Raw genomic sequence first — 9551 nt, forward strand, 5'->3', positions numbered from 1 at the left:
ATTTAAACTTATTTTGTACAAGTAATTTTTAATTGAAATCTATTTTTAAGTGCAAATCACTAAATTTTAAGATACTTTACAAATTACTTTTGAGATTTTGCAAATTATAACTAGAAATTTTTCCTCTTTTTTTTGATTATTTGTGAACTTAGAAGTTCACAAATAATTAAAACAGCAAGCTTCTGTACTTAAACTTCTCTTAGCAACACACGAAAAAAAATTATGTAGTTTATTTATGTTTTTTTAAACATAATCTTGAGTTTTAGTTTCTTTTAGCCTGAAAACATGTTATGAATATGATCTTAATCACCTAAAATTGCCATGGACTAACTCTCTTGGTACGATTTTTCCAGCATCGGCAATGTCCTGAGAAAAATACTCATTACAGAACTGGCTGGAATTATCAGGCGTAACTACTTAAATATGAAAATAAAAATATTATCAAATGTTATCACCTGAATAATATTATCACCTCAAAAGCAATTTAAATATTGCTCAGTGTACTCGGCATAATATTAATAAGCATTAACTATTCTGTGCTAAAAACTAAAAAGAGCAACAATAAAAACCTATTTATTTAAATATTCTTAATAAATACTATGTAACCTTATTTTTGACAGCTGCTCTTAGTTTCGCAGATCTACTTCTAGGATTTTGACTTATTTCTTCTTCTGTTGGTGTTATTACATGTTTATAAAGTGATGTCCATTTCTTTGAAAGCACAGCATTAATGTCTTCCTGAGAATATAACACATTTGCATTACGATATTTTTGTCTTAAAGTCTGAGATACAGGTTCATCTATATGTATGCCCATAATATGACGTTTAACAATACGGTCTTCTAAGGAATGAAATGTAAGTGCTGCTATTTTACCACCAGGTTTCAAATAAGTATATGCCATTTCCATAGCATAGTTAAGTTCATTCAGTTCGTCATTTACAAATATTCTTAGAGCTTGGAAAACTTTAGTGGCAACATGAGCTGATCTGTTTAATTTATCAAATCTGCTCCCCCTGAAATGATTAAAAAAATATTATTACCTAATTTAAAATGATCGTAAAAATTAAAACTGTTTTTTTTTCAAGTTTTACTATCACTTAATTTCAGGAAAATGAAACAAATTTGTTTTCATAATTTTTGTATTATGATACAAAAGAAATGTATTTTGAAAAGTGATCTAATCTTCATTCTAATAAGAGACATTTTGCCATACTGGTAATTCTAAACTTTTTAATTTTTAAAACATTTTTACCCTTAATGGGAGTATGTTTAAGGGACATTGCAACATGGAAAAAAAGTAAATAAGGGACAACTAAAGAAGATATATTTCTAAATATTTCAATATATCTTTCTCAAATATGACATAAGACAAATTTAAAATTAATTTCACATTTCAAAGATTTAATAATATGTTTGACCTCTTGCAAAAAAAAAATGGATACCTTTTTCAAATTAAAAATTTTTACTAAATATCTTCTGTTCTTTTTAAAAAGTATGCAATGTAACTTAGTTTATAACTCAATCTTTTTTCTTTCTGCCTTCCAAGTTTTAGATTCCAAAATTTGACTGTATAAATAAAAATTTTGTGTAATATTAAAACTTTACTTTAGTTATATTTCATTTACCAAATTAATAATAAACGTAAATATAAGAAAGTATTAAATTTAAAATAAATATCCTTGAACAAATATCCAAAAGTTTAGAAATTCATATCTTACCCTAAAATACTTTGGACCAAATCAGCTAACTCGGAAGTTGTATTAATAGTTTTAAGCATGTAACGTGCATCAAACAGAGCTTGAGCAACTTTTTTTGCATGCTTTTCTTCCCCATATGACTTGAAAATCTTTGCTAAGTTTGGAACATCAAGATGATTCAAAATGTCAGCAGCAGTGGGTTGATCTGGGAATCTGAAATTGAAATATAATCTCCATTTCAAGAACGCTTCGTCAGTGAGCTTTTTATCCTATAAACGGCTTAAAGTACATGTTTAAGAAAATAAACACAGCTCATAACAAGTGTTTGAAAAAATTAACATAGTTGGGAAACGCAAGTTCAAGAAAATTGACACAGCTTAAAATATGTGTTTAAAAAAAATACATGCAGCAAAAAATGCAACATGTTCATCCCTAAATTTAACAACCAAACGAGAAATTTCGTACATACTTTTTTAAGCATTAAACATGATTGATATCAGACAAAGTCCAAGACTTGCCCCACATATTACCTCATTGGAAGTGGCTGTATATAATACAGATATAAGTTTTCAAGCAATTTAGATATTCAGAATACTGAACGAAAAAGTGAATTTTTAAAAATCTAAATTCCTACATTGTAAATTTAATTCTACTATTATAAATTTATAGGATCCGTGAAAACCTCGTAAAAACAATAGTTGACTTTTAAAGTCTTTACACAAAAAATTAATTAATTTAGTCAAATGTAACAAGTTTATTTGAATCCCTTGGTTTCTAGCAATATATAAAAATCTAATGATGGTGTTGTAGTTTTCATTGTCAACACATTTTTATTGCCTGGAAAATCACATGGTAAGATCCAGTTTTCCCACATTAATTTTCATATTAGTTTGATTGTCATCATCATAAAATTGATAAAAGTCATGAAGTTATTGTTTTTCCTATAAATATTTTTGTTTCCCTAATTGAAAGGTTAAAATTACCTGTACTGTTATTATCACGTTTTTGATTTCTAAATAAAGAGTTTAGGACAGTTAAGATAACAGTTTAAGATAAAGTTATTTAAATCTGTGATCTTATTAACCATTTTACAATTATTATTTTTTTGTTGCAAATTACATCAATATACTATAATGAATTACGGTTGAAGAGATTCATTAAATGATTTAGAACTTAACTTTCAGCTTCATGCACAAAGTGATGAATGCAAAAATTGTATTTAAAATATATACATCCGTTTGGTGAGCACAAATATTAAATTACAGTTGTGAATTTGTTATAATAATTTACTTTTAATTTTGCACCAAATTTGTTATAATATAATACTTTTAATTTTCAAAAAATGATTACTCAGTTAAATGATTAATGTTCACTTATTAGTATCATAAAAAAAATATTGGGAAGCGGAAAAGAGGCACAAGTGCTCTTTTTAGTACATATATTTTTAGTTGAATAATGTTAACAGTTTTATGCAAAGAAACAGCAGTTATTGCAAAGCAATCATCGGGGCTGATGAGCGTTAGCGAACAGGGGGCTCAGCTCCCTTGTATTTTATATAAAAAAAAGAATTTTCATAAATAAATTTCCATTTCTGAGTCCATTTTCACACCTTTTGAGCTATGTCTATTTTCTGAAATATGCTATTTTAATTGTGTCCTTAAACACATGCATCTATGAGCTACGTTCATCTTTTTGAGCAAGCTTTTAGAACTAGGCTAAATTTCTACTCTCATTTTGAGCTGCGTCCAGATGAAAAAGTCCACAGACACGATTTATACAAACACTTAAATGAACAACTGTGAAGCCATTTCGATGTATGAATCTGGACATTTAGTTAGAATCCTTTTTTTTTTAAAAAAGAAGAAAAAAAGCATAACATGTATGAATACAGTATTTATGTGTCAAGGCTTGTTTTTTGGTAATAAAACCATAATAAAATGTTCTAAGATATTTTCATAATAGAATTTATAATGTTTGTTTCATAAAAATATTAAAAGTATGTTCTTTGCTTTGATATTAAATATCAAAACAAGAAGTATTACTCCTTTTTTTTTAATTGTAATAATATCTTTTAATATAATTTTTTTAATTACATGCTTAAAACTATTATATATACATTATCATTTAAATTATTTATACATTTGGTCTTATTCATGTTTTTTTATGGTATCAAAGATAAAATGTTTAAGATAAATTAAGATTAAAATAAATTTGAATTTTTTAAAAATTTCAAAGTTAAATGACTTTTTGATTGTTTAAAAATGAGACAGCTTTTAGTCTTACACTGTAAAAGTTTTATAACTACCAACCTACCAAATTTTAAAATTCTAAAAACAATTATTTGACCATTAAACTTGGAACTATTCAGGTCATAATTGCATATGAATATGGTCATAATTGCTTCTTTTTTTACATATGTTTTCGATCAAACTTACTAAAATTTATATTTTCAGAAGAATGTTGATGTAAAATGTGATAAAAGATATTTTTTTATTTATGAAAAAAAAAATGATTTTAACAATGTTGCTGTTTTTAACTGATATAGAAAAATAAAATAAAAAGTTTTGAAACATATTACACATTACCTTTGAAAAACCTTGAAAGAATTTTGAATATTGATAGAAGCATGAAAATGATGCACCCTAAGTTTTTCCTTTTAGGTTGAATCAAAATAAAAAATTTTAGTACACTTAAAAAATGTAAACGTTTATTTTACTATTTTTTTTTATTTCAGCATTGTGTCCTTTAGTTTATTTATATCTGTGGGTAGTTGAAATTTAGATTTGCTATAAATATTTATTAGGAAGGCATTGGCCTACATTAGGCTTTCTGGCCAACTATGATGATGATAAATATTTATTACAATTTAGGTAACAATTAGAATTTGTATTGCCATGGAGCACAGAGTTTCAAAGGAAATTTTAACACTCAAAATAGAAGGAAAGTTTGAATCTAATTTTGATTTATAGTGTAATTTTGATTGATAACAAATCCTATTATGCAATAAAAACTACTGAATAAATTCTGCCTATAGCGGTCAGAAAATAATTGAAACTTATGAAGTCATCCAGCACAGAGATCCAGTTCAGTTTGAAATATTTTAACTAATCAAAAAGTAGTCAAAATTTTGATTGATAATTTTTTGCTGACAATAATATGGTATCAAATTTTGTTGGTAGCAGTCCAAACTTGCATTACCGTCAGGCATGGAGCTCAAGTAACAATTTGCTTGCTTGAGTAAGTTTGAAAGCGGTCAAAATTTTTATTACAAGATTCCAAGCTCACAGACATGAAAAATAATATATTTAAACAATATAGAAAAGCACACCTAATATATAAAATATATATATATATATATTAATATTATATTGAATTTTAATTGAAACTTTATAAGTTCTACCTGTTGCCATCCATTCTCATGTCAAGTGGGCCATTTTTGCTGATAGAAAATCCTCTCTTTGCTTCGTCCATTTGCATCGAAGAACAACCAGCATCGATGAGAATGCCATCTACACTTCCTGGCTGAACACCAGCCTCATTCAAAACAGTTCGAAGTTCACTAAACCTTCCAATCAAAGGAGTAACCTGGCCACTGGGAATAAAAATATCATATAAAACTATTTCTTATTTCTGCTATAATGCATAAAATATATTTCTGGCCCCTGCAGAATAAAATTTTTTTGATTTTGAAAGTATTTCTTGAAATTTATTACAATCATATGACTGAATCAAAGTCAGAACAATTTACTTGAAACAGTGTTTTCGATGGAATGAATGTAGAGTTTTATGGCACAAGAAAAGGTACTACACTAAACGTTAGCAGCATATTGTATTCAAGGTAAAAACAAGATAACTGGAACCATAAACTAGGTTAGAGTCACATGCAAAAAGAAATGGTTAAAAGATCACATGGATATCTCAAGGTTGTGGTAGCTACGTTGACCAGAAAAAATAAAGACCCACTTTTGCAAAAAGAAAAACCATTTTGGAAAATATTTATAAATATTTTCCAAAATGGCTAATAGGAAAATTTGGATACAAAAATTATTCAATTAATAATATAACTACAAACCAAAACTTAGTTCTCTAATAGATCTAAAAAATTATAAATCTATAAGCATAATATCAGACAAAATCATGAAAACCTTAATTTTGTTTTTGTAAGTAAATTATGCTAAACTGTATCAAATTGCTTAGTTCGTGTAAAAATGGCCTAAAATAACCCAATTATGTATGAGACATGCTTCAAGAAGTTTTTAAATCTACTTAATGTTAATTTTTTTTTAAGGAATTAGAACATAATTTACAAAATAACAATATCTAAAAATTCAGTAAACCATACTTTTAATACATTACATAAGTTTAACTAACAATAAAATTTTTTTTAAAGTGAGACTATTTTGATTAAATTTACATAATATTTCATATCACTTTATATTTCTTATAATATAACAAAAACTGAGCAGTAAAAATTAAAATGTTTAGCTTAGTTTTTTTCCCCTTAGCTTTTATTCATATTATTAAAAATATTAATTTATTTGCCAAATTCTAGAACCTTTAAAACCAAATTTTTAAAAATTAAGCCTAATTAAATTGTTTTACAAAGTAGTTATCTTACTTTTACGCCTTTAAATTTGTGTTAAAATATTATACCTTGAAATATAGTTATTAAACCATACCTATTGGTAGCCTGAAAGATATTTTTGGAAAAGCGAACTTTTTTGTTGTCGATTGATTTTTTTTTTTTTTAGAAAATAGTTTAAGTTAAAATAATATATGACACTCAAATTAAATTTGATAATCAAATAAAATAGTTTCCAATACCTTCTATTGAAGCACGTCAAAAATCATACACATTTAAAATTTAATTAAAACTATTCCCATAGGATGTAATTTATTAGTTAATAATAAAAATATTAAACATACAAAGTCCCTCAAATTTTACTTCAAAATGTATGCTTAAAAAACAATCAGAATATAAATTTCAAGTTCAAAACATGAAGTGAGTTGTTTGCAGCTATGAAACAAAAATAAATTAAAACAATACTAAATATTTTTTGACAGTAAAGAAAGGTGTCTTTATAATTTAATTATAATAATAAAAATTTAATCACATAAGTTGTAATCAAAACTTCACATTGTAAATAATATACTATCAGAAATTTTAAAATTTTTACTTTTAAGTAAATAATAGAATTTTGGAGTTTAAAAAAGAAATAATTTTTGAAAAATTATTAAGGGAGGGACACGGCCTCTCGACACTTTGCCTGTTGGTGTGGTAAAATTTCACAAAATAAATCAAATGCATTTTTGATAATAATTTTTAAAATTATCAAATAATCCAATTTTGAGTATAGACATATTACAAATAATTCAATCCAATTTTGAGATAATCAAATGATACATTAGGAAATTTCTTCTATACTAAATAACAAAAAGCTTTTAAATTTAAAACTTAAGCTGTTATCTTTTTTTTTGTTAAGAAAACAAAATATTTCAACATACAAAGTCAGTTTAAAATGAACAGCAACCATAATTGCAGAAACACATTTATAAAAATTACTATGACAGAAGTTTTTCATCATAAACATAGAATTATAAAAAATATTACAATTATAATTAAGTCAAATTATATTGGTAGATATAAAATGGAGTAAAGTAGGTTTGATTTATAAACTTTTGTTTAAAAAGTTAATGAATGAAACCTACTTGAAATCAGTTGCATTTTTACTATGCATTTGGTGAATATTACATTTCACTATAAATATTCAATTATAAAGAATAATTCAGAAGTCAAATTATGTTGGCAGATATAAAATGTAGTAAAGTAGGTTTAATTTATTAAGTTTTGCTTAAAAACTTAATGAATAAAACCTACTATTTTACTATGCATTTGTCCTAAGCAAAAGATGGGAGTATGGATGCGTAACAGCAGTGTTGTTAACATTGCAGAAAAATATGTTTTATTGGCAGATGTTCAGTTTTCATTTAACTGCCCTTATACAGAATAAATATTATTTAATGCAAAAATAAATATTAAAAAAATAAATTTTCTTCAGGAAGCGTAATATTAATTAAAAATATTGAATAAATATAAAATTATTTATGATTAAAACACAAATATAATAAAGTATAATTAAAGCAAATAGTTTTACATAATAGAATAAGCTTTTTAATATACACAAATCAAATAGTATTTTCTAATCAAAATGTACTTTAGTTAGAGAGGAAAAAACATAGAGAAATTCTAAAAATTTTTTGCACACCTGCTCTCTTTTGCAAATGTTTTACACTTTTCAAAAGCAACTGGATCTCTATCTAAGCAATAAAGTTGTATCTTTGCAGCATTTAATAAATGGCGACTATGTCCCCCAGCTCCAAATGTGAAATCAATATAAATCTGTATTAAAAACATATAGTTAAACTAGTGCAAAAATAACAAATTGGGAATAGTACAGTAAAAGAACATTATCAAAAATGTACATAAGCACTCATTACTCATGTTAATATAATTACATATTTCAAATGTTATACATTTTTACCTATACAAATGCTAAATGAGTATAATGTTAAAAAATAAACATGCATAATGTGTAACACATTAATAAAGAAAAATGGATTTCTATGAATTAGCAGATTCCTCTATTATTTGTAGCACCTACTCTTTGTGACCTTATATTAAATATAAATTATCTCATGTCGTCCTTTTATCCAGATTTCAATTTTACACATAGTTTTGAGAAATTCTCGGGAACATTTTATTTAAATTAACCCTTTGCGGTCGTATGTCTACTCTCAGCCATCAAAACTTTTTTACCATTCCAGTCGTATGTCTGCTCTCAGCAACGACAGTAAAGATATTAGCCACAGCTTAATGGTAAACTACATATAATGTGCAGTGTTTTCATCGCAGAAAAAAAATGAGTTCGAACAGAAAAATTAAAGGTGGAATATGCCAAAATATGGACATTTATGCCAAATATTTCTTAAAATAACTGTCCAATAACTTTCAATGTGCTTCCCTTTGAATAGAGAAAATTTTAAGCAACAAATTAAGCTAAATATATTAAATAACATTTATAACTTGATAAAAAAGGATTAGCAAATTCATAAATAAGGACAATATTTATAAATGTGCTAAAAATATTTACTTAGTATAATTAAGAATATATCCGGTATTTTTCTTTATTTTAAATTTGATTTTTATCGACATTTTTAATTCTGCACAACTGACAATTGTTTCAATTTTTATATTATTTTACTAACCTCATTTTTCTTTTGAAAGCTTTTTGATAAAAGAAAAACATTTCATTAGTATTCATTGAAAATTAAAGCAACGTAACTAGCCTGATTGTTAGTTGGTTGAAAAGCACGAATAACTTCTTCCACCATCACAGGAGTATGACTATAATTACATTCTTCATTGCATAGTGATTTTTCTTCTGTAGCAATACTACAGTATGTTTTATTCATATAACTTGGACCTAAATGTTTCAAATGTAAACGGCAAAAACTTAAAAATTTCATTTTAAATACGTATTTAGAGATAACAATTGTCATATTTAATGGAAAAAGATACTTGATTATAAATAAAAAGGCATTATTTCTTTAATTCGCTGAATTTTAGTATTACTTTTCAGTTTTCAGTCAGAAAAACAGTTGCTCGATTATTTACTATTGATATTGTTTCTCATTTGCAAAGTAATAGACGCTCTATAAGTCAGCTTATAGCTTAGAAAGGCGAACGCAAATGAAGTATAGAAGGCGCTGCAGTCTCAGATCAATGGCATCTGAAAACGGACCAGCCACAACTTTTATATTGCTGTTCATTTATGTCGCACTAGAGCTGCGC

At 25.9% G+C, this 9551-nt stretch overlaps 1 protein-coding gene across 4 annotated transcripts in view; it reads right to left on the reverse strand.

The window, feature by feature from the left end:
* Positions 1 to 557: 557 nt before the first annotated feature.
* Positions 558 to 9551, reverse strand: part of LOC107456254 (12S rRNA N(4)-cytidine methyltransferase METTL15) — a 26939-nt gene continuing 17945 nt past the window's right edge. For 2 of the 4 annotated variants that reach the window (XM_071184222.1, XM_071184223.1), the window contains 5 exons: positions 9047 to 9183; positions 7966 to 8099; positions 5100 to 5291; positions 1721 to 1912; positions 558 to 1015 (listed from right to left, as the gene is read on the reverse strand). In XM_071184222.1, coding sequence (XP_071040323.1) covers positions 598 to 1015; positions 1721 to 1912; positions 5100 to 5291; positions 7966 to 8099; positions 9047 to 9172 — 1062 coding nt within the window. In that variant the 5' untranslated portion in view covers positions 9173 to 9183 and the 3' untranslated portion in view covers positions 558 to 597. Of the gene's footprint in view, positions 1016 to 1720; positions 1913 to 5099; positions 5292 to 7965; positions 8100 to 9046; positions 9258 to 9332; positions 9461 to 9551 lie in introns of those variants that run through there. The other 2 variants (XM_043040981.2, XM_016074076.3) reach the window with 2 other exon arrangements.

This window comes from Parasteatoda tepidariorum, chromosome 8, assembly GCF_043381705.1.
Source record: "Parasteatoda tepidariorum isolate YZ-2023 chromosome 8, CAS_Ptep_4.0, whole genome shotgun sequence".
Lineage (NCBI taxonomy): Eukaryota > Metazoa > Arthropoda > Arachnida > Araneae > Theridiidae > Parasteatoda > Parasteatoda tepidariorum.